This window comes from Ursus arctos, unplaced genomic scaffold, assembly GCF_023065955.2.
Source record: "Ursus arctos isolate Adak ecotype North America unplaced genomic scaffold, UrsArc2.0 scaffold_4, whole genome shotgun sequence".
Lineage (NCBI taxonomy): Eukaryota > Metazoa > Chordata > Mammalia > Carnivora > Ursidae > Ursus > Ursus arctos.
Window position 1 is genome coordinate 28,620,471 of NW_026623056.1, and position 25,314 is coordinate 28,645,784.

At 45.2% G+C, this 25,314-nt stretch overlaps 1 protein-coding gene across 2 annotated transcripts in view; it reads left to right on the forward strand.

Annotated features, from left to right (window-relative positions):
* MUC13 (mucin 13, cell surface associated) overlaps positions 1–15,668 on the forward strand; it is a 35,608-nt gene extending 19,940 nt beyond the window's left edge. For both annotated transcript variants that reach the window (XM_044382700.3, XM_057306493.1), the window contains exons 4-13: positions 1,218–1,340; positions 1,702–1,808; positions 5,570–5,625; positions 6,644–6,807; positions 7,295–7,420; positions 7,743–7,875; positions 8,528–8,565; positions 10,031–10,115; positions 12,541–12,739; positions 14,423–15,668. In XM_044382700.3, coding sequence (XP_044238635.3) covers positions 1,218–1,340; positions 1,702–1,808; positions 5,570–5,625; positions 6,644–6,807; positions 7,295–7,420; positions 7,743–7,875; positions 8,528–8,565; positions 10,031–10,115; positions 12,541–12,739 — 1,031 coding nt within the window. In that variant the 3' untranslated portion in view covers positions 14,423–15,668. The remainder of the gene's footprint in view (positions 1–1,217; positions 1,341–1,701; positions 1,809–5,569; positions 5,626–6,643; positions 6,808–7,294; positions 7,421–7,742; positions 7,876–8,527; positions 8,566–10,030; positions 10,116–12,540; positions 12,740–14,422) is intronic.
* The last annotated feature ends 9,646 nt before the right edge of the window (positions 15,669–25,314 follow it).

Below are 25,314 nucleotides of genomic sequence, written 5' to 3' on the forward strand. Positions count from 1 at the left end.
TGTGTGTAGTTTTGTAAGAAACGGCCAGACTGTCTTCCAAGGTGGCTGTACCATTTTGCTTTCCCACTAGTATGAGCATTCCTGTTACTCCAGATCCTCATCAGCACTATTTTATTTTTTATTTTTTAATGAAAGTACATTAGACCCACAGTTATGGAAGGAAAGAAGCTTAAACAGGGCAAAAGTATTTGCAGCAAGCACTAAATCTCCCTCCTAGCCTAAACCTCTAGGATCCAGACCCCTGTTCCCTTCTCGTATCTTTCTGCAGAGGGAAGTGTGCAAATACGAGCATACCTATCTGTACGCTTGTACATAGTCTCCTCTTTTTCACAAAAGAGGATGCTCGACATACTGTATCTTATATATAGCTTTTTAAAAAATCAACAATTTCTACTTATAGGTTCATAAGAACATTAACACCTCTTGCTCAGTCATTCCGTCTTTTCTGAAGTCAAAGCTCAGAATCATTTCATTTGATGGAGAGGGAGAAAGTGGCCAGACAAGACAACCATTTTCCTCTGACCTAACTCCACTCCCTGTTCCTGCCACTTCTCCAGAGAGAGGAAAAGATGCTGCACCCTGCTCAGTCTGAGAGCACCAGCCAATGGTGTAGAAACCATTGCAATAGTTCTCACCATCCATTCAAGTCATCCACTCAGAAAGCCAGGGGGTGGAGTATGCCCTCATCACTTCCTCTGAGAATTTTCACTGAGTTAATCTGCAGTGTCCCCTTACCATCCTTTTCCTTTCTTCATGTGCCTGTATACCTTGTATGCTAACCCAAATAGAATACCTCATTTCTTTTGGGGGCTTCCTGCCTGTCCCTCCCTATAAGACAATTACTCATACTTCCCTAGAAAATAGGTGCTTTCTTTCAAATGGAACAAGGAAGCCCTACCTAGTGTGGGAGGCCCAGATATTAAGATTCTGGAGGATCCTTGAGATCCAAAGATGCTAAAGATGGAATTAGGAGACTGCTGTCTCTCCGAGCAGACTCTTGGCCACCAACCTCTGCCTTTACTGTTGGCAAGCACCTGGCTCCAGAATTTCCGTAAAAGACTCCCTAGAGGCATACGCTCTTCTAAGGGTGTGTGTGGAATAACACAACCAAGGAATAGAACGTGCCCAGGAGGGAGGCATGATGATTTTAAAGTCTGTTTCTGGGTGGAACCTGTTGTCATTCTGTAGATTTTTAATCTCTTTTTCCTCTCTCTCAGTTCCCAGCAACCCTTGCCAAGGCGCTCCCTGTAAGGATGGTTCTTCATGTGTTAGCCTGAATAATACCTATTTTTGCCTGTGTTCCTTTGGATATTACTATAACTCCTCCACATGCAAAAAAGGTGAGTTCCAAGGGATGAAACCTGCAGAGCTGCCTTTCAGACCTAAAGTGGATTAGAAAATGCAAAATAATTAAGAGAGCCTCCAGAGTAGTAGACAGAGAGGATAATTTATAGGCAGCAAAGGCTCCATTATGACAGTGTAAACTACGCATGAAAAAAAAGAGCTGGGAGAAACACACCAAAACAAAAATGGTTGTGTTGGGGTGGGTGAGAGTTGGGGTCACATTTTTCATCTTTCCAGACTTCTGTGATATCATCATATAATGTTTAGAATTTTTAAGAATAACCTATATTTTAAACAAAATGGAAATTAACCCTCTTTACATTAAATGTTAATAAAAAGATTCTGCTTAAATTTCAGGAAAGTTATTCCCTGGAAATGTTATAGTAAAAGTATCAGAAGCATCTGGTTTGGGAGATGAAAATTCTTTGGTCTATCAAAAATTACATGTTGAAATTACTGATTTTGTAAGTATTTTCCAACCTTTCTTCCTATATAAGTGTTCTTCATTCTAACACTTTCTTGCAGCATGTGGGACTGGTGTTCAGGTCGCACACACTGGCACAGCTATCCCATCACTGAAACAGTGGAAGGCACCCTTAGTGGTTGTAAATTGCAGCTGTCCTGAGCCCCCTGGTGGCTGGTTGCCCAGGCCGCTCCTCTGGGACCCTTGGGCCTCCCCATGATCCTGCACCTAGATGGGTAACACCCAGCATAGCAGAGGGCCTTTAGACGCTTGCTCCAGCCATGCCATACCCATTGATACAGATGCTATTAGAATTTTTTTTTTTTTAAGTTGCCATGCACAGCATGGAGCCCAACTTGGGCTTGAACTCATGACCCTGAGATCAAGACCTGAGCTGAAATCAAGAGTCGAACGTTTAACCAACTAAATCACCCAGGTGTCCCTATAATATTTTTAAATGGACACATAAATAGAATGATGTTTTAAAATAAAATTATTCTCATAATCGAAGAGAAGAAATTGAAGACTTTTTTCCTTTGTACAATCAAATTTGCATACATTTTTTTACTACTCTGGCTTTTTTTTTTTTTTTTGATGTTTGGTAAAGGAAATCTATTTGAATTAATATCTGTTACTTTTTTGCACTGTTGAAAATGTCAAAATGAGCAATAGCTTCATTTCATTGATGGTTGTGAGTGAATGTGTCAACATGAAAAGGGGTGGAAATCTCCATTCTGGAACCACAGATGTTAGATATGAAAGAGCTTATAGAGGACATCCAGCCAATGTTTCTGAAAGTAGTTTTTAAAGGGAAAAAATAGTAGCCTATAAATATGTCTTAGAACCCTAAGTGGAGAAACTCTTTTAAAATCTAAGGAAGACATTGAAGACCGTATCTTTCAATTCAGACTTACTTCATTACAAAAGAGTTTTGCTAGCAGAATTGGTAGAACATAAAACATCATTGTCCAGATGATTTACAGATAGCACAGAGAGAGCTAGTACTCATGACCAAACAGCCCGTGCCTGGCGCTGCTAGGATGAAGACCATGGCTTTAGGAGCCCGGCCTTGGTCCCTTGTCATACCACCTGAGCACGACAGGCAGCTGGCCATGACTTACCCTCTTACCCTGGACCCACATTCCAATTCATCCACTTGGATGATATTTGGTACATTGAGGATAGCAACATCACCGTGTTCCTGTTTCCAGGGAACCCCTCTGTTGTCTGGTGGCTTTACTGAGCAGGGGCCACTATGTCCCCCAAGCTTGCTTTGGGTAGGTGTGTCCAAAAGACCCCTCCTGCCACCCGAGTATGCCCTTCAGATACCAATTTTAGGACTTGATCTCAGTCAGGTCTTGATGATTTCAGAGGAACCAGGGAGGGGATAGAGCATTCTTCTAATTTCCAGGAAGCTTTTCTTCTGAAGGGGATAACAGAACTCTTCTGCAACTCCCTAGAGACAGGAAAAGAGAGGCCATTGACTTTCTTCAGAGTCCTCCTAGCAGACTTTGTAGCCCCGGGGCAGTCCCAGCTCAGGCCCTGTGACTTCTCACAGCGTCAACTGTCTACCCAGCTGGATCCAAATGGACAGTCTGCAGGGGGATTTGCGTTATGTGCCTGGCATTTTATGTGCAATACTTCAAATTCTCAGAATAGCCCTATAGGGAAGATGGTCCTATAGTGCTATTTTGCTGATGAAGCTACCAAGGATCAGGAAGGTTAAGTGACTGCAGGTCACCCAGCTGAGGAGCGAGGAGGTGGGGATTTGAACCCAGACCTGCCTGACCACAAAGGCGCTTCTCGAACTCCTCACCTGCTGGCTGTGTTGTTTGGATAGCTCCTGCCTTCTTGTCCAGACTTACAGCTCTTCAGTTTGAGTATTGTCTATCCCAACATCCTCAAAGGGTGACCTGGAAGATTTAAAAAAAAAAAAGAGAGAGACACTTTCTCTTATGCCAGATGCTAATTTTGAAATATCTTTTCTTTGGGAATAAGAGAAATAAATGGATAGTGGTCAGTAGGCAAATGAGAGGGACCTTGGAGGTCATCCAGTGAACTTGTTCCTAAGTAACTCCCAGGCCTCTGATGGTTTACAGAAATACCAGCTATTCCTAGCATTTAAAAGAATTAAAAGGCATATAGATGTATTCTGGATATAAGGCTACCCAGATGAATTAGGGCATCAAATTTATTTGAATTTGACGAGAATAAAAGAGAAATAACTTAAAATCTTTCTAAAATAACATTGGTTGCCATGGTCTTTTAAAGCATTGGGTCACCATGAGGAGAAAAATAATAAAAAGTCATGTATTATAAAAAGGTTGCATCAACTCTGTTCAGTGCTCATACAGTAAAATACTGAGGCTGGGGCCCACAGAGGGGAAGACATGTCCAAGATCATGTCTTTCACATTTAATTCATTTGGTCATCAGTCAGCCAGTGTTTATGGAACATTTCCTGGGGATTGCCCTGGGCTGAGTGCTGGGGGGTGGGGTGGGGGAGGTTGTGTCATCAGAAAGAGAAAACAAACCCCATTCTTTGCATTAATGAACTTACGTCCTCATTGGGACCCTCCCCCCTGCTCCACCTCACCCCTGCCAGAGGTTCCAGCTTTTTTTTTTTTTTTTTTTTTTTTAAAGATTTTATTTATTTATTCGACAGAGATAGAGACAGCCAGCGAGAGAGGGAACACAAGCAGGGGGAGTGGGAGAGGAAGAAGCAGGCTCATAGCGGAAGAGCCTGATATGGGGCTCGATCCCATAACGCCAGGATCACGCCCTGAGCTGAAGGCAGGCGCTTAACCGCTGTGCCACCCAGGCGCCCCCAGAGGTTCCAGCTTTATTTCTTGCCCCTTGTCTGCAAGTCTCTAGAGTTGTCTGCTCTAGTAAGACGTACCCGTGCTGGAGCCCCTTCCAGCTCCCAAAGCCATGTATCATACAGTCCATCTCATTTGATAATCGTCATAGCCCTGTGTGGTAGGAATTACTGTTATCTCCAGGTTTCCAAGGACAAAGGTGAAGTTCACAGCAGATGTGCAAAGGCTGACATGGAGAAATTTGATTTGAGGTACTCTTCCAAGTTCAGCCTGCTCCCTTTGAGCCACGATGCTTCTGAACATTCGTGTGTAAGCTCCTTCCTCCTCTCCGGCCTGGCACCACTTCCTAAAATGCTTTAAGGCTGGTCTCCTTTATGAAGCCCTCCCTGGATCTCGGCAGCCAGAAGAGAGTGCCTTTGAATTTGTGTGGTAGATTGTGGTGCCCTGTGGTGCTCACCTCTCCCCACTTTCACGGTATAGTCCCCTGACTCATCACAGGACAGGACCCACCTGTCTCTGCCATCTCTGTTTCTGGCATGAAGCCTTGGCAAGGTGGGCAATTAAATGAGTATTCCCTGGGAAAATTGATGAGTGCACGAAGCATGCTTATAGAGAAATCTAACAAACACGCAAACCAAATATGCAGAACTTCACAGGGACTTGGAAAACACAAACTGAATAAGCAGTCACCTTATTTTTAAAAGTGTGATCATTGTTTCGGGTGCCTTAGGTCTTTTTCCTGGATAACTCTGTCATACCAGAATCGTATTGTTTTAGAACAATTATCAGAGGTGTTAGAGCCCATGTAAGGGACAGATTGCTGTGATGAGCCATGTATACTTTTCCAAATGAGGTTAGAAATGTGTTTGTGTGAAAATTTAGACATAGTATCACATTTACCCTCTCTTTGCGGTGGTTATTAAGTCTGTTCTCCTCCTCCACAGTTTAAGAACACGTTTGATAATTCTGATTACGGACAAACTGTAATTGAGGGAGTAAGGTAAGTTTGCGATGGGCCGATGGGGTACTTGGAGGCAGGTATATGTTTGCCTGACTTCCAGTCTCCTCTCGAGTTATCTGAGGCCCTCCAGTGGCAAGTCACAAGAAGAGGTGGTCAGTCTGAGCGCTGCAGAGGGCTGTGCTTCCGATGTCGCATGGGCCCTGGCCTGAATGGGCAGGCTGTAGCTTGGGGCAGCAAGATGCTGTCTGTGATTGGCTCCTTAACAACTTGGACACAAGGCCCAGGGTATCACCTAGACCAGTTTGTTTGGTTTCATTCCTTGGCTAAAGCCACACCTGGTCAACCCTAGAATGCGCATGGAGGGGTCAGGGAAGAGTGAATGGCTCACAGACATCTCTTCTGTCACGGCGCGGTGGGGGGGGGGGGGGGGGGGGGGGAAGTGAGGGAGACCAGCAGTGAGTTCTTTCTGCAGGAAGAACAAGCAATTATTGGGCATATCAACATGCAGTGGCCAGTGTTGGATGCTAGTTAGGGACCCAAAGAGGAAGGGGAGTCTCAAGAAGTTAGTGATTCCATCTTGGCCTTTCCTGAAGCATATTAATACACATGCACTGCAGGCCAGGGAAAGAATGTTCTAAGATGAATGGAGCTATACAGAAAAAACAGCCCTAATATACCAGCTCAGCAAGAGACCTACTCTCGATTTTCTACAGAAAGTGACAAGTTACTGTTTCAGACGTTATCTGTTCTACTTCTGGTTAGCTCCAGGCTTCTGGCTCCTAAAATGGATTGTCCGCAACTTTTCTCAATATCCTCCAACAGGACACGGTTTAGCTAGAGTTCGCCTCTGAGCACACGTCAAAGAGAGCTAGATCTCTGGGCCTATAAATCGCCATCTTACTGCACCCCCAGGCCCCCTTATTTGGGCCCCAGGTGCAGATATAGGGCAGTGGGTCAGGACTAGAGCTGGGAGACTGGAGAGTCTGGGAGTTTCTTGGGACTGGTCTGTGGATCCTTTGGTTCAGTTCATCAGGCAATGGATTCATTTCATTTTCAGCATCTCTCCTTCAGCAAGATCAGAAGTGCGTGCTGGCGACAATGATGTTGTGGTAGAGGTCTTAAACATCTTCATAGAAACTACAAAAGAAAATGAGAACAGTGTGTCTGAAACAATTAGAAAAGCAATTCAAAACAGCATGGTTGGCATTACGGGATATACTAGTAAGCATTCAATACTTATTCTTCGAAGTTTCCTTGAAGACCTATCTTTTTGTAAACATTTCCATCCTCTGTGAGAAGGGGGCAAGAAAAGCAGGAGACTTGAATCCACAGATGGGCCCAATTCCAGTTAACCAGTCATTCCTCCTCCTCCCTTGGTTCTATTCCTTTCCAGCCCCACCCCCCAAGTCATCACACTGACCATTTTGCTCCTCTCTTTGGAAGGTAGGAAGGTAGGAAGAAGGGAGAAACAAGAAGGCTTTATACCAAGCTGTAGCTTCCAAATGATCCCAGAAAGCCTTCCTTGCCCTGTTTCCCCTTAGCCTGACCTGCCAGCCCCCAGCGCAGCTGGAACAATTCACTTTTGCTGTGTTACAAATCACCGCCAGGCTTAGTAGCCTGAAAGAACAACCATTTCTTTATTGCAATGCCATAATTCCCCTCCCTGTTGTCTTGCTGACTGTATTTTTGAATTGTCTGTGCCTCTCAGATCAAAGTCTGTGTGATTATTATGGTTGTGAAAAGGAAAATGAGCAAGACGACTGTAACAGCGGTTCGCTGTGTAAATGCAAGGAGGGAATGGAAAGACCTAACGCCCAGATCCCTGTGTGTGTTGGTGAGTGTTTCACTTTCTTGTAAATGTTCTTCACAATGCCTGCCTTTTCTCCTTTTGCATTTGCAAAATACAAGCTTTAGTGCTCGTTTCCGTGTACATTCCAGAGTCTGAGGGGTGTAGATTTGGGCTTTAGAAACAAGGACCTGGCGAGGAAGCCCATGGGCGTCTTCACAGGGAGCGTGTCGTGCATGCAGCCAGGGAGCACCTTACTTTACCCAGAAAAAGCAATATTAGAAAATTGTGTTCTGTGACATATCACTTTGGGGTTGTTTCTGAAAATAGGGGTTGTTTCTGAAAATAACTCAGAAATTTTCTTTTGAAGCTTCTGCTCAAAAGTGTTCTGACACCTGCAACGCAGACCACAATAAGCAGTGCTTAGTGAACAAGGACGGCACGAACGCCGAATGTGTGTGCCTGTCAGGCTACAAGGAAGATGCTCATGGGATCTGTCGAGAGTAAGAGAAATCACTCCTTTTTCATCTTACCACAACGGGAGCTAGACACAGAGGATAGAACTTACAGACATGGGTTTAGGGTCAGGATGTTGGACTGCTGCCATACATTGGTAGGTATAAGAGCACGTGCTCATCGTGTCATCGTCATCAGCATCGATCGTCCTTAAACGTCTCTGTGCTGGGAACCGTGCAAGGAATACGTGTCACACAGCCAACATAGTCAGGAACGAATTCGTTCCCCACTTGCCGGGGAGCAAAGTGAAGCTCAGAGAATGTAAATAACAAGCCCCAGCTCACAGGGCAGAATTAAGTGGCAGAGCCATGTGGCCTTGCAGCCGAGGGGGCCTCACCATGCTCCGTGCCTCTGGGCTTCAGCTTAGTTTGAGCTGAATCTTCCTGAAGTTCAGAGGATGGAGGGTTCAGTCGGTAGGAAATAGGACCGCTTGGAATTGTGTCCCCTCTTCAGCCTTCCAGAGCTCCATAGAAGGTGTTCACTTGGAAGAATGGGAGGATAAGGAAGAAAAGAGGAAGAGAAGGGGGGGAGGCAGGTAGAATGAAAGGAAGATAGAAAGGAAGACATGGCAGTTGGGTGGGAACTCGGATGTGCTCCCCACAGAGACTCTGTACCATGGTTTCCATTATTATATTTTAGGTGTGCATTTGGCTACAGCGGAGTCAACTGTGAAGACCGTGAGTATAAAAGTTTTGCTTTGTTATTAAGCTTCTGAGAAATACGGGATACATGCTGAATACAGGACTCCAAAGTTTTCGGCTCCCTTCATAAAGACTGAGAAAATCTGCCTGTGGTTTATATTCTGGGTCATGCCATCCCATGCCTGCCTTTAGGTCATGGGTAGCAGCACCCCAGTTACAGAAAATAACAGAACCTAGCCCAAGAGGTGGGCTTTGGACTTGGCCAGACCAGAGGAGGGCGTCCTAACATTCTATTCATTTTCTGTTACTAGCAAGGATAAAAGACCAGTATATTCCCCAAATGTTTGTGATCGTGGGAGAGCAGAACTAAAAACCATTTAAATACGCAAGTCCTTTTGTCCCAGAGCTGTTTACTAGCTTGTGATTTGTTGTTGCAAGTTCAGTTGGTTCGTTCTCTCCCACACCCCACCCCCACCGGATTGAGACAATACTAACTTTATATTTTTAATTATATTTTAAATTTTATATAATGAATTAAAGACTGATGATCTGACATGAAGGAAGCATTACTGTTGGCCTCTCAGCGAGCCACAAAGTTAGTGATGAAAAAAGCTCTCGATTTCTGCTGTATTTTGTTGCAAGGCTGGATTTGCTAAGTCTTTTCAGTCTGCGCTTTCACACCTACAAAATGAGAGGCTTGGATCAATGACCTTTGAGGTCTCTTCCAGACATGGTCTATGCCCCCATGAATCCAGGGTGGTGGTGGCATATATGGCAGTCATGAAGCAGAAAGAGTGTTCTAGTACAGCCCTGTCCAATAGAAATGTAATGGAGCTTCGTATTTAATTTCAAATTCTAAAATTCTAAGTACATTTCTTAAAGAGAAATAAGTGAACTTGATTTTAACATTTCATTTCACTTCATATATCAAAAATATTTTTCAATATATCATCAGTTATTCATGAGAAATTTTAGTTTTTTTCCTTCATACTGTGTATTTGAAATCTGCCGTGGGCGCTGTAAGCTCAGGCCACCTCATAGCCACATTGGCCATGCTCAATAGTGCCAGCCAGAGCAGATGGAGAGGAGGACAATGGGCAGCCACCAGCTCTCCTCTCACTGATTGTATCAAGCCTTTGCGAGTGACAGATTTAACTCCAGCCTAGTTCCCCCTGCGTATCAGCAAGGTCAGAGTGGGCAGGCAGAGGTTAGGAAGGGATGTGCCCCTCCGTTGAGATCTCATCTCCCACAGAGCCCAGGAAGGCCCTGTTCCCGACCTGCCCACCGTGGCCTCCTCTATGTTTATGGTTTTAACTGGCAAGCAAGCCTCTTCCGATTGGGTTCTAAAGACGCAGTTGTGGGGGTGGCGCTAAAGGAGACGAAAGAACCACCGCCTGATTGTCTTCACAGCCAGGAACAGCTCAGAATACAAGTACCTGTGCAGTAGACAGTGGGGGCTACTTGCGGGAGGCTGTGCCTACTCTTTGCTTTTCCTTTTCAGAATTCCAGCTGATCCTCACTATCGTGGGCAGCATTGGCGGTGCCCTCATTCTCTGCCTCGTGATAGCATTGATCACCTTAGCAAGGTACGGAGTGGACGCGTCCCTTTCGCTAGAGCACAGCACCGCCAGCATCAGGCTCGGGGTTCTAAACCTACCCAGCCTTGCCTGGGGCAAGAGAAGGGGGAGATAAGGCGAGACCTCTCTTAATACTGTTGGCTTTTTCCCTTACCTTCGTTTGCTTTGGCTTATATAAGCCATACGTGATTATTGAAGAAAACAGAAAAATGTGTAAAGGAGCACAATTTAAAAATCACTCACAAAACTCACTACCCTGAGGCAACTAACATTTTGGCATATATCTTTCCAGATTTTTAAAAATTTTTTAAAAATTTTATTTATTCATTTGAAAGAGACAGAGAAAGCGCAAGTAGAGGGAGAGGGAGAGGGAGAAGCAGACTGCCTGCTGAGCAGGAAGCCCAACATGGGGCTCGGTCCCAGGACCCTGGGATCATGACCTGAGCCGAAGGCAGATGCCTAACCGTCTGAGCCACCCAGGTGCCCCTATTTTTTTCTTTTTAAATGATATAGACATAATTTTCTTTGTGTGGGGTTTTTGTTTTTTGTTTGTTTTTGGGTTTTGGTGGGGTTTTTGTTGTTGTTGTTGTTTTAGAGAGCACATGCGGGGTGTGGGAGGGGGGACAGAGAATCCCAGGAGCATACAGCCCCATTTGGGGCTTGATTTTATGACCCTGAGATCATGACCTAAGCCAAAACCAAGAGTCAGACACTTAACCAACTAAGCCACTCAGGTGCCCCATCCTTTGTGTTAAAAAAAAATATATTGTTAAGGTTTATTTTTGCTTAATGTTATAATGTGACATAACAGCCATTTTCTGATGTCACTGAAGCTCTCTGTTAGCAGTTTTCAACCCTACTGATGCTGTCTAGTATCATTCGTCAAGGCCCTGGGCCCAGGACCCTGCGGTCGCGGGCCTAACATCAGCTTCAGTTGAGCCCCGTGGCTTGTTCTCTCCACAAAGCCATTTCACAGCCTGGTGCCTTAAGTGCTCTTCCTAAGAACTTGAGTAGAGTCCTTTCATTTATTCAACAAATATTTAGATAAAGTTCAGGGAGAGAGAACACTATTATCATTTTAAGTGGTAAAAATAAGCTACTTGTTTGTAACATTTCGCTCATATCTTATATTTTGGCAAAATAGGTATTTTTGCACTGTAACGTGAGAGGATAAATCAGTTTTGTTTCTTCTTCTTTTTTTTTTTTTTACTATTCCAGTTTGATATTAAATCTTCCCAAAAGCCTTTGTTATAAGGATGCAAAGCTGAGAACCGGAAATGTGACCTTCCCTTTTCTAGGAAGATGGCCAGAACATTCTGTTCTGGAGCAAGGCTGTCTCCTCCTTTCTTAGGAGGATTACCTAACTGTCTTCGGTCTCCAGCATCTTCAGGGGCTTGTGGAACCTTGTGACCCCAGGACAGCTATGTTTCTCAGCTCCTCCTTCCTGCTGCAGAGCTAGGGCTGCTCTTGGTTCAGCCTCAGTTTCATGATTCTTGGGAACACATCAAGAATTATAATTGCTTGCCCATTTCAAAGGGAATGAAGCCCCTCCTCTCCTCCTCTTCTCCTCTCCTCCTTTCCTTCCTCAAAAGGCAGGAACTTCATTGTAGGCTGGGCTGGGCTGCGACTGGGGTCACAGGGTGAGCGGGTCTTCCCTTACGACATTTCCGGTGGGCGGTGGTCATCCTGGGAGTGCCCTGTGGGCATCACAGATGCAGCCAGTCCAGTCCACATGCCAGAGGTCCTGGGTGCTGTAGGGGCAGGTCTGTGGGCCAGAAGGCAGAAAGGGTTGTGGTCAGAGTTCATCGGGGGCAGATACCTCCCTCGCCTCCAAGTGCTTCCACTTGAGGTCCTTGAGGGGCTACAGCAGACCCTGGGAAACACCTTGTGCTCCTTGTAAGACCTCTCTATTCCTTGAACTTGTTTTATTGACTGAGGTGCTTCTATAGACGTTGACTTTGCTTGAGTGAAAAATTGTATCACTGATCATCTTTTCTCTCTGACTTCTATGGTTGTTTCCATATATAACTCAAAAGCACACTTAAGAATAGTAACATGAGCAATACTTGCATGAGACCAACGGGACTGGATGGCATTGTTGGATCAGTGTTAGTGTTCTGGTGTTGATGGTTATGGAGGGCTTGTGAGGAGACTGTCCGAAAACTTAGGGAGTGGACACTGAGTGAAGTAGTGAAGTATTATGGGTAGTGGGGCATCAGGTCTAAGAACTTACCCTTCATGGTGCAGAAGTGGTAACAATTGGGGAATCTGGGTGAGCGACGCATGGAAGCTTTGTGTAATTTTTGGTTTGTACCTTATATGTAAATTTGAAGTTATTTCAAAATTTGAAAATATTTTTTGAAAAAGAATACTAACATTTGCTTCAAGGAACTTTCTGCCATTATCAGATCCTAATTCTTATTACCATTTATAGCTCAAAGAACAAAAACAAGAATATAGAAGAACAGAACTTGATTGAGAACGACTTTCAAAATCTGAGACTGCAGCAGACGACAGGCTTCAGCAATTTCGGAGCAGATGGAAGCATCTTCCCTAAAGTCAGGGCAAATGTCTCCAGTCAGCCACAGAATCCCTATGCAAACCAGAGAAGCATGCCCCGCCCTGACTACTAGGTGAGTCTGTGGGCTGGGGTGGGAGTGGAATGCCCAGGGCAGAGCAGGGACCAGGCCATTTATCTTCAAGTCCTGGCTGCAGGCTTTTTTGTTTTCGTTTTCCAATCCAAAGAGAAAGATAGATGACACCCCCTCCCGTTGTGTTTTTGTTTTTGTTTTTGTTTTTTTTGCTCCCTCCTATTGTTAAATGGCCACCACTTGGTCCCTAACACTGACCATCTATGTGACTTTAGACACATCACTTAATTTCCCTGGCCTTCTATTTCCTCAGCTATAAAAAAGAAAAACAATTTAGATGCCCTTAAGGTCCCTTTACATTATAAACTTCCACGGATATGACTCTGGTCATTGTGGTGACAATTCCCAGGCGGTTTGAGGACCTAGGACTGAGGTCAGGCCTGGGAAGAAGTGTTGGATGTAAACATGGTTCTGTCCGATCCTTCTAGCCTGCCCATAGCAAGGCAAATCTTTCCTTTCCTCCCCCCAGACTTCAAGGCATAACCCAATCCATTTCTACGGAGGTAAGGCAAGTTAGGCTGGTGCTATTTTATTTCCCTTGGGAGGACTTTCAGGAGCATAGCTTGTATTCATTAGATTTGTATTGGATAATTGTGCTCACATTGCTTAGTGGGGTCTGAATGAATCTTTAAGAAGCAACTTTGATGGGGACGGGAGCCAAGGGGACTGAGCTAGAAGGAAGGAAGGCGATGAGGGAAGAGAAAAAGAGCCAGAGAAGAGAGAGGTTAAAAGAAGAACAGCGAGGAGAGAAGGGACTTCCTAAAGAAGGAAGAACAGAGGAGGAAGGGAAAAGGGGGAGGGGTGGGGGGAAGCCTAACCAGAAGAGTTGAAAAATAAAGAGGATGAAGGAGGCGAAGAATGCAGGAGGGTGGCAGAGGGGGCTGAGGGTGGGGCAGAGGCTCCGCGTTCTCTGTGCATTCACTTCTGCAGACTTCCCCAGGCGAGCACACTGCCCGCTGAGGGTCTTAACGCACTATGACCATTCTGGGAAACCCTGGCTTATTTCTGGTTTGAAATCCCATGATTTATTTTGCACATAAAGTTTCCTTTAGTCATAGAAGTCTAATGTTTCATGTGTGTATAAGGGGTTGACTCGCGCAAGAAGTGCCATGTTGGGTCAGACACATGGTCTAGTCAGCAACAGCCCAGAATGGGCGTCTGTGGGAGTGCCTGCTGGCCCCACCCAAGATGAACCTTAACCAGCAGCCTCATTACAATCCTCCTTTCCTCCTCATGGGGAGAGCTTTACATCAAGCATAATCTCTAAAGAGAACCCCTTAGAGGTAGAATAAGCATGGGATTTAGAGCCCAGGTTTGAAGCCTTGCTCCTTCTGTTACTCGTATTAGCTGGTGATCTTTGACAAGTTATTTGACTTCTCTGGGTTTGTTTCTTCATCTGTGAAATAGACAAAATGAAGCCTGTCTCATAGGATAAAAATCAGATAAGCTAATATGGACAGAGAACCTAGAACAGTGACTGTTCTAATTTAAAAAATAGTATTCCAATAATACTACTTAAAGTAATGTTAATAATTTATCTAATTTTTCTTATATGTTTCTGTTGCAATACTACTTTTCTAAGAGTTTTTGTTTTTTGTTTTTTTGTCATGTTTTTTGTTTTGTTTTGTTTTTTGCCTCTCTTTCTCTTTCTCTCTTTTCGTCTAGAATGGTAAAAAAATCGGGGACCATCCATGGCCCTCAACCCAATGTATGAGTTTTTCTTTTGAGTGTGTAAAAGACTAATGGAGACGTGAGCCGCCGGGAATATCTGGCCTTGGCTACTCCTCTGGCACCCAGCACCCAGCCTGTCTGGATGGAAGTTTTGACTGCTTGGCAATGAATGCAGCTCGTACCTATGAAATTAAATGCACATAGATGCTGTTAGCACTCATAAGACAGTTGATCTTGACCAATCAGTACAATGGTTAGGTTTTTGGTGGGTTTTTTTTTTTTTTCCCCCCGGTGGGGCAGCAATATCCATTTCCAATCTCGAGGAAAACCCCCCAGGATTGTTGACTCCTGGGAGAATATTGCTTTGAGTTATAGCCTACAGATCTGTGATCTAATTCTGAGAGACTCTTACACTTCAGCTATGGAGGTGCCAGGGCATGGGAAGAAATAACCATCTTTTAAGGTTCTCAGGCTCATTCTCTAATAAGTCAAAATAGGATGCTACTTCGGTCCCTCCAGTGTAGGCATTTCATTACCCTCGCCCTGGCGGGAGCTCACACCAAGGAGACAGAAAAAACACATGTCTCTCAGCTTTTGGGGGAGAAGTGACTGGGAATGCAGGATCTTTTTGATGTTAATTAGAAGGCCCAGACTAGAACTGCCCACCATGGAGTACATTCTAGAGTTTTTGAAATGCCAGTAGGTGATAGAGGCGGGGAGGAAAAAAAGCAAAAAACCCCTCAAAACCATAACCAGGAATGGGAGGAACAGGCAGAAGGAAGCTGGGCTGGAAGGATGAGTGGGTGGGGGAACGCGCGCTGGAGCCATCTCCGTCCTCAGATCCCCTCCTCAATGAGTGAACGGACGTTTCCTCCAATGCATGTCCTCCCCACGACTTGGAGCCTAAGGAAGTGTGATGACGACACCCCAGGAGCAAGAGCCAGAAGACACTTGGAAATGGCGGATTCTGTCTGGCTGATGGTGAAAGAGGGAGCTTGAGGTCTGGCTCCGGATGCCCAGCCTCAGGACGCAGATTCCAGAGGTCCTTCGTGGAGGCGGCGGCCTTCCCTGTGGCCACCAGCGCGCATAGCCACATCCAGCATGCGCTTGCTTTAATGTTAATAGTGTCCTTGTTTATGTCTAATGTCTGGTCCCCTTGCGAGTTATTTTTATTTGTTGTTATTATTATTTGTTCTTGACTATTAACTGTTAAGAGGTAATAAATAAAGTGTCTTTGGTAGGTGGTGTCCTTCCTTGTGTTTGGGCCCTTTGGTGATGCACATAGCAGCGAGTCCCCCTTTTTTTTTTTTTTAAAGAGATTTATTTATTTTTAAAGAGGTGGGGAGGTGCAGAGGGAGAGGGGGAGAGAGAAGCTGAAGCAGACTCCTCACTCAGCATGGAGCCAACATGGGGCTCGATCTCACCACCCTGGGTTCATGACCTGAGCTGAAATCAAGAGTCAGACGCTTAACCAAATGAGCCACCCCGGTACCCCTAGTGTCACTTTGAATAGCAAACAAGACCCATGGAAAACCGGGTTGATATTTGCAGTCCTCATTAGGGGCTGTTAGATCACCCAGGGTGATTTTTTAATCGTGTAGACGTTTTTGGCTGCTTCCCATGCACATCTTCCTTCTCTCCCATCATGAAGCAGCCAAGCGTTTTGGGTGGGACTAATACGACCTCCAGCTCCAAGGGCAGGTCTTGGTTGGCCCAAGCCAATCAGTGGGACCCCATTCCCCCTGCCAGTGATAGAGTTAGTGAGCACACGGCATCCACGCCTAAACTTTAGTAGGAGGCTTGGAGAAAGAATGTTCTCTTCAAAAAGTGGAGTTAAGGACTGGCACTGCTTCGGTTTTGCTGAGCTGACATTCTCTTAGAGCTCCGGGAAACATGGAAAAATGGAGCGGGAGCTCTAAGCAGACCATGCCTGAAGCATGTGGACTTCACTGTTGGTCCACTGTGAGTACTGTTTTTGGAGCTGAAAGCGTCCCCACTGACAACACTTAGGTTTACTCTTGTGTTCGCAAGGCTAGGTGGTAAATGGGGTAAAAGAGAGACTCTTAGGAGCTATTACTACCTGTAAAAACATAGCCATTAATCAGTTCATAGCAGGAGTAATGTAACTTAAAATCGGTTTACCTTGTAACATGCCAACACAGACTTTCTGACCTGTGTGTTACCTCCTTCACATTTGAAGATGATTCTTTTTTCTTAATATTTTATTTATTGGTACGCTTGGGTAGCCTGGTCGGTTCAGCATCTGCCTTCAGCTCAGGTCATGATCCCAGGGTCCTGGGATCAAGACCCGAGTTGGGCTCCTTGCTCAGCAGGGAGTCTGCTTCTCCCACTCCCTCTGCCCCTCCCCTCTTGTGCTTTCTCACTCTCAAATAAAATCTACATATTTTAAAGATTTTTTTAATTTGTTAGTTCTGCTAGAACAAGCAGGGGGAGCAGAGGGAGAAGCAGACTGAGCAAGGAGCTTGATGCAGGACTCGATCCCACGACCCTGGGATCATGACCCGAGTTGAAGGCAGATGCTTAACCGACTAAGTCACCCAGGGTTCCCTATATTTGCAGATGATTCTGGATTCAGTGTTAGAAGTAGGCTGTCTGAACCTCTTCTAGAGTCCCACCTTCCTTGTGGCCCTCTGCATCTCAGCATGCCAGTTTCCATCACTACTTAAATGTCCTGGGCCATACAAACTTCACAGACCAGAGTATCATCCATTTTTCAGAGAGTTCCACTGCTGTTGCTTAAATAAAAAGAATGTTCTAAATATGCATATGTGTAATGTTTATGAACATGGCTTTCATATTCAGAGTTGCTTTTGATTCTTACTGTGACCTACAATTCATTTGTGTCTGCTCACTGGGAACTTTGCAAAGGTGTTCCAAACTGATTATCCCACAATGTTGGAGGGCTGTCAGAATGAACTTTCTAAGATGCGAATCTGGTCACGATGCTCCCTTGCTTAAGGCGTTCTGGGATTCTCCACCGAGAGAATAAAGCTCACAGAACTGAGGCCGACTCCCATGCTCATCACTCCTGGTCACCCGGCTGCTGCCACCAACCGCTCCAGCTTTGCTTAGTGCCCCCCAGCCCACCCCGCCCAACCCTGGTGCTCCACAAACACACCACCTTTTCATACCTCCATTTCTCCCTCCACTCATGCTGTTCCCTGCCCTGGGAAAGTCCTTTTCCTAAAATCTTAAAACAAAAAACAACAAACAACAAATGGCCGGGTAGGCCTGGGTGACTCGGTTAAGCGTCTGCCTTCGACTCAGGTCATGATCCCAGCGTCCTAGGATCCAGCCCCACCTCTGGCTCCCTGCTCAGCAGAGGAGTCTGTTTCTCCTTCTGCCCCTCCCCCCCACCCCTCTTGTGCTCTCCCTCTCGCTCATTCTCAAATAAATAAAATCTTTTTTTTTTTAAAAAAAAAGCCCTTTTCTTTGGGGCGCCTGGGTGGCACAGCGGTTGAGCGTCTGCCTTCGGCTCAGGGCGTGATCCCGGCGTTATGGGATCGAGCCCCACATCAGGCTCTTCCGCTATGAGCCTGCTTCTTTCTCTCCCATTCCCCCTGCTTGTGTTCCCTCTCTCGCTGGCTGTCTCTATCTCTGTTGAATAAATAAATAAAATCTTTAAAAAAAAGCCCTTTTCTTCAACTAATAATCACTTCCATCTGCCTTGATCAGCTAAACCATCATCCCCTCTGACAAGCTCTTCCCCATCCTCTCCTTTCCCCACAGCCCTCTCAAGTAGAGAGATGACTCCTTCACATCCCAACAGCATCCTGAAGCCACTCCCGGCCGGGGAGGAGGTGGCCCATGGTGAGTCTCGGCTTCCTTCTCCCCAGCACAGTGCCTGGCGTGGAGTATTAAGTGACTGTGAAACAGCAATGTGAAACGGACTCTCCCAGCTCGGTCTTGAAGAGTCTGTTCGTTACGCGGTGATGGTTCACTGTGGTGGTGGTTTCACAGGTTGTACTTGTCCGGTTGTACACTTCATATACGTACAGCTTGTTGTACGTCAGTTCTATCTCAACACAGCTTTTTTGTAAGTGGGGAGTGGACTCTCACGCCGGGGCCTCTCGACCTTGACGGAGGCATCCCCTGATCACAGCCCTAAGACAGGACAGGAACATGTACGTGTTACTCTGTTGGTCTCTCCACCGGACCGAAGGTTCTCTGAGGTCAGCCCTGGGGGAGCTGAGCTGGAGATGGGACGCTGCCCTGCCAACAGCTGGTCTCGGCTGTACGCGGGAGTCACCTGAGAAGATGTAGAGCTCGCAGATGCCTGGGTCCCCGAGCACTCCATTGGTCTAGGGCAGCTGGAGCATCGGATTGCTTAAGCCCCCGCGCGACTAGAGTGTGCGGCAGATTTTGAGAATCGCTGTTTTAGATCAGTGACTGGTTTGGCTTCTCACAGCAGAGGCCCAGGTCACATCATTTCCCATTCCTTCCCCTGACTGCACAAGCAGCATCAGTGGGCGCAGAGCCTCCTCTGGAGAAGAAGGACAGGCCTCCAGTTGCCATTCACACCAAGACAGTTTGAGATGCAAATCTCTGGGGCAGTTTTGCCCCTGAACGCTTTTGTCCCCCCCAACCCTTCCCAGTAGCTGGGCAAATTCCATGGCCAGTAGGTGGTGCTGTGTCCTTGGACTTGCAGGAAACCCAACCTCTGGTGGGGCAGCTCTTATGAAAGGCTCCTTTGACATCCTTAATTTTGAATGCAGTAATTCTAAATAATTTCCCCTTGACTTTTTCTTGGTCTCTTCAATACTCGCTCTTGTGCCAGGGAAACATGAATGTTAGCTCACTCTTGTAATATTTGCACCATTTTTACTGGGTCATAGAGATCATGCATGATTCCCTTTATTGACTCTAGAATACCTGAGTATTGAAATAGTGTTAATATCATATTATGGTACATAAAATTTGATACAACTATTCAGATAATAAATGTTTTCTTTCTTTCTTTCTTTTTCTTTTCTTTTTTTGAGTGGCGAGGGGAAAAGGGAGAGGGAAAGAGAGAATCTTAAGCAGGCTCCAGGCCCTTCTCTGAGCCTGGCGCTGGGCTCTATCTCACAACACTGAGATCATGACCTGAGCCAAAATCAAAGGTTGAACACTTAACTGACTGAGCCACCCAGGGGCCCCATCAGTGTTTTATTTCATGATGATTTTTCCAAAATAAAAAAAAAGGAACCAATTTTCATTGAAAACTTCTTCAGTTAAGATAAAAAAACAAAATGTCACTAGTGGGAGGTCTCTTTCATCAGCTTTCATGAGGTGAGCAGGTCTGGCTGGGTTTTTTTATTTTCATTTTTAATTTTTTTTCCATTTTTAAAATTTAAATTCAATTAATTAACATATAATGTATTATTGGTTTCAGAGGTAGATGTTGGTGATTCATCAGTCTTATGTAACACCCAGTGCTCATTACATCACATGCCCTCCTTAATGTCCTTCACCTGGTTACCCCATCCCTCCACTCCCCTCCCCTCCCCTCCAGCAACCCTCAGTTTGTTTCCTATGGTTAAAAGTCTCTTATGGTTGGTCTCCCCCTCTGGTTTTGTTTTATTTTTTCCTCCCTTCCCCTATCGTCCTGTTTTGTTTCTTAAATTCCACATATCAGTGAGATCATATGATAATTGTCTTTCTCTGATTGACTTATTTCACTTAGCATAATATCCTCCGGTTCCATCCAAATCGTTGTAAAAGGCAAAACTTCATTTTTTGGGTGGCTGAGTAGTATTGCATTGTGTGGTGTATGTACATATATGTGTGTATATAGATATACACACCACATCTTCGTTATCCACTCATCTGTCGATGGACATCTGGGTTCTTTCCACAGTTTGGTAATTGTGGACATTGCTGCTATAAACATTGGGGTGCAGTTGCCCCTTCGGATCACTACATTTGTATCTTTGGGGTAAATATCTAGTAGTGCAATTGCTGGGTCATAGGGTAGCTCTATTTTCAACTTTTTGAGGAAACTCCATACCATCTTCCAGAGTGGCTAATCAGCTTGCATTTCCACCGACAGTGCAAGAGGGTTCCCCTTTCTCCACATCCTCACCAACATCTGTTGTTTCCTGACTTGTTAATTTTCTGGCTGTGTTTTTTAGAGAATGAGTTTGGGGAGAGGCCTGGGGCACAGTATGAGGTCTTCCCCTCAACCTCCACGCTATGAAATATGGGTTCTTTTATTCAAAGAAACTTGGAACAACATCATCAAAGTCTTAATAATTCTTGCAAGTCTGCTTTTCTGAGCCCACAGTCATGACATATGATCCAATAGAAGAATTTTCTTCTGCCTCCAGGTGAGACGAGGAAAACATTCTGCAAAAGTCAGTTCTGGAAGGTTTGGACTAGGTATCAAAGGATGAGTCAGAGTTTACTCGTTGGAAAAGACGAGGGATGAAGAGGAAACACCAATGGGCAAAGGTGAGAGGGTGTTTGTGAGGCTGAAATGCCTGGTCTGGTGCAAAGGGCCTTGCATGTTACATCACCACTGGATTCCTGGTCTTTCAGTTACACCAAGTATGTACCCTGCCTTCTTTTTCTAAAGAGCAGGCTAAACAACTATAATTAGTAAGGCATTTATTCAAGTCCTGTTTTCTGCTGTAGAGTAACTTGCAAGCCCTCAGTGGTCTCTTTGGAAGGAGGGAGCCCGGCTTGCTCAAGTTATGGCATTCCGCCTCGGGTCTGGCTTGGCTCTGTCCAGCACACCCCTCGGAAAACAGTGCTTTGGGTGACCTTGTCTAAGAGCCACAAACCCCCACAGCTAATTACATTCTGGCCTATTGATCTGAGGGTGAAAGATCCTGTGTTTGCTGTCAGCGAAGATTTAATTGTGGCTTGGGACAAGTGCTAGAAGGGCGGCTATAAAGCATGGAGCTCCATGTAACGAAAGGCCTGTTGTAACCCTGGAGAGGCCACCTGTTGAACACGACTTAGACTAGTAGGTCAGAGCTATTGTCCTTAGAAGTCACTTAGGTCGCCTCCCAAATTTAGGAAGTACAAGGCAGATTCAATTAATAATTATTGAATGCCTACTATGTACCAGGAATGTTTAGATGCATTTACTAATCTGCATAAAATATTTTCTAAAATAATCACAAGACCACCTATTAGATGACATTGCACTTCAGAAAATATTACAGTATTACTGTATCTTTCTTTAAAATACACTCAAATTATATTAAGACCATGTCACAGGCACAATGAAGATCAGAAATGCCAAATGGGGGGGCGCCTGGGTGGCACAGCGGTTAAGCGTCTGCCTTCCACTCAGGGCATGATCGCGGAGTCCTGGGATCGAGCCCCACATCAGGCTCATCCGCTGGGAGCCTGCTTCTTCCTCTCCCACTCCCCCTGCTTGTGTTCCCTCTCTCGCTGGCTGTCTCTATCTCTGTCAAATAAATAAATAAAATCTTTAAAAAAAAAAAAAAAGAAATGCCAAATGGGGCAGCTGTGATATCATAGAAAGAAGAGTGATCCCTGAAGTCAGGAGATCTCAGCTCTATCACTTATTATCACTTCTCGAAGTCCCGGTGTCCAAATGGGGGAGAATAAGGCACATTTTACAGTGGTTATTTGTATGAACTATACCTACCGGGCTGAGAACCATCCTTTGGGCCTCTCTGAGTGTGGAGACCATTAGAACTGTGTTTGTCTTTGTGAGGAAGCTGGAAGCCCATAGAATATTGAAAACAGAATGGTTTGTAAGCCAGGGAGTCTCCTATATCTGTGCAACGGGGCTCCTACCTCCTTGCACCTGAGTGGACCACTCTGCTCAGCTGACCCCGGAGCTCTGCGTGTTGATGCTGCCATGCTGGTCTGCTGTGATTCTCAGCCACATTTTTTAAAAGATTTATTTATTTTACATATATATATATATATATATATATATATATATAAGAGAGAGAGAGAGAGTGCATGTGTGTGGCAGGAGGGCAGGGGGAAGGGAGAGGGAGAGCAGAGCCCAAAGCAGGGCTCAATCCCATGTCCCTGAGATCAGGACCAGAGGTGAAATCAAGAGTTGGACACTTAACTGACTGAGCCACCCAGATGCCCCAAGATTTATTTATTTATTTATTTGAGGGGGGTAGGGGCAGAGGGAGAGAATCTCAGGCAAACTCCCCACTGAGCACAGAGTGTATGTGGAGTTTTTTTTGTTTTTTGTTTTTTTTTTAGGATTTATTTATTTATTTGAGAGAGAGAGAGAGAGAACACAAGCTGGAGGGAGAGGCAGAGGGAGAGAGAGAAGCAGACTCCCCCTGAGCAGGGAACCTGACGCAGGGCTCGATCCCAGGACCCTGAGATCATGACCTGAGCTGACGGCAGCTGCTTAACTGACTGAGCCACCCAGGCGCCCCTTGGAGCTTGATCTCATGACCCTGAGATCGTGACCTGAGCTGAAACCAAGAGTTGGATGCCTAAACTGACTGAGCCCCCCAGGTGCCTCCCTAGCCACATTTTCTGAGTAAAGTCAAGTGTGGCCTCTGCAAGGCTTGTGGTCTGAATGTTTAGTTGAACCTAAGAGGAACCTCCGGCAGGCACTGCAGGCATCATGGTTTATGATCTCTGAAATGTTAGAGCAGACGGTGACTTACCTCTACTGAAGCCAGGGAAGAGGAAACTGTCAAAGAAGGAGCCTACCATCAGAGTAACGTAGCTAGGGAGCTGGTGGAGGCTCCGGGGACATCATTTAAAGAGCTGGAGTGCCATTTGCAGAGTCCACTCTCAAGACAGGTGTTCACAGTCTTCCCACAGGCCTTGCACCCTCTGTTAAAGGGCAGCGGTTTTTTGAAGGACCATTTTTAGTTGGTACAACAGGTTATGTAAACCAGAGCCTGCTGCCCAGTGCCAAACACATTTGACTTCACAAGTAGTCATTATAAAGCCAGGTCTGGCATGGACTAGAGTCTTCTCTTTCCACATGAGCAAATTGAGCTCCAAGGAGGGACAAGCAGTTACCTGGTTGTTCAGCTAGGTTATGGCGTTGAGACTGGAACTCAATCCTTCCGATTTGGAGTCCAGATCCCTAGTTTTCCTCTACTAGCAATTAAATATGAAGAGCTATATTCTACAAAAGGGTAGCAGCCCCTGCACACAGGCCAAAGTTGGGTCCCAGGCTGGTGCTTGATGCCTCTTGCAGGGCTTTGGCCCGTGGCTTCTTGCAGACCTAGTCCTGAAGCAGCTACTCAGACTCCGCTCCCAAACCTGGCCCCCCAGAAAGAGGTAGGGGGTCAGAAGCTTGTCCTACCTTTTGAAAAGCTGCAGAACTCCTAGCTAAGCATTCTCTTAAGGACCACTGATGGAACTAAGGCAGAAGACAGAGGCAGGAAGCAAGTGGGAGGTCGCAGATAAGGGAATGGAGTGTAGGTGAAGAGGAGGACAAAAACAAAGTGGTACTCAAGTGGCCAGGGCAGAAGGCTGGCTCAGCTTCCAGGAGCATGCCCAAGTTACTGGCTTCTTCCTTTTGGTCCGCAGACGTCTCCGTCCTTGCCTGTGTCCCTGGTGTTCACTGCTCTCTGTCCCATCCTCCTACTCTGTGGCTTTTCCCCAGGCCACACCTGCATGGACCACACCTGCTCTGTGTCCCTTCCCCATCTCCTACTCACTCCTTTTTTCCTGCCACTTTCTCTCAAAGTCTCTAGACATAATTAATTTAAAAGGGGTATGTGTATGTGTGTGTGCTTGTATTCATTCATTATACTTTTTTTTGAAATAACTGGAAAAGAATCTATGCCTTTAGGTGGTGTGAGGTAGCTTCTAGAAAGAAAGAAACAAATTGCGATGGCTTTGCTAGAGTGGAAAAGGGGCATTTAGGGAAGGACACCAATGGTTTCCTCTGGGTAACATTGCCCTATGGACAATTTTGAAGAAAAGTTTTCTAAAAAGAAAACACTCATGCCAAAATTAGTTGAAAAACCTAACAACTTTTACAGTAATTTTATTTATGGATATTATTTTCAAATGTTTTAGTTCAAGAAAGCCAGAACATATACATTCCCTCTGGAATATACAATCCTAAAAGTATTTTCAAAACTAGCTTTGAAAAATTGCTCTCAGGAAGATATAATAATGAGTGTTTTCAGAATTGATGATTATATGAACAGAGAGGGTGAAAACACACAACTTACTAAGGATGTGCTGGCTACTTCATAAAGAAGGGTAATGCTCACCTATGTTACTTAGCTTCAGAGAACTACATCTGTACATTAAGAGCAACAACAACAAACAGAAACCCCTTTCCTTATGGTGGAAAAGCCCTGTCAAGACCTGTTTTGTATTTCATTTCTCAGTGTGAAATTCTCCCCACCTCAGGCTTGGCATAACCCCAGTGTGCATGCTTAGCCCCCAAACAAAAATCACTAAGGGACCTACGAAAGGCCAGTTAACATTGTAGGCTATTTTCACCAAAATGGGACCTGGTATGCTCACCACGACTCATCATTTGCTCATCTCCCGCATCTATCCATTACCTGGAGGTTGCCTTTAGGTCTGTCCTTCTCGGTCCTTTAGTGGCTATAAACTCTGAGTGTTGGCATAGGGATTATTTTTTCCTAGCCAGGACCATGGTGTACAGGAGGAGAAAAACCTGTAAGGAACAGGTCACGATCCGGGATCAAGTCCAGCATCGGGCTTCTTGCTCAGCAGGGAACCTGCCCCTCCCTCTGCCTGCTGCTCCCCCTGCTTGTGCTCTCTCTCTCTCTGGCAAATAAATAAATAAAATCTTTTTTTTAAAGGAATATTTTCCTATAAAAAGAAATAGAATTTGGTATTTTTAAAATAAAAAGTTAATATTAACATTAAAGAAATTTTTATATACATTTCATAGCCCTATTAATTGCTGCAAAAGAATTTTGTAG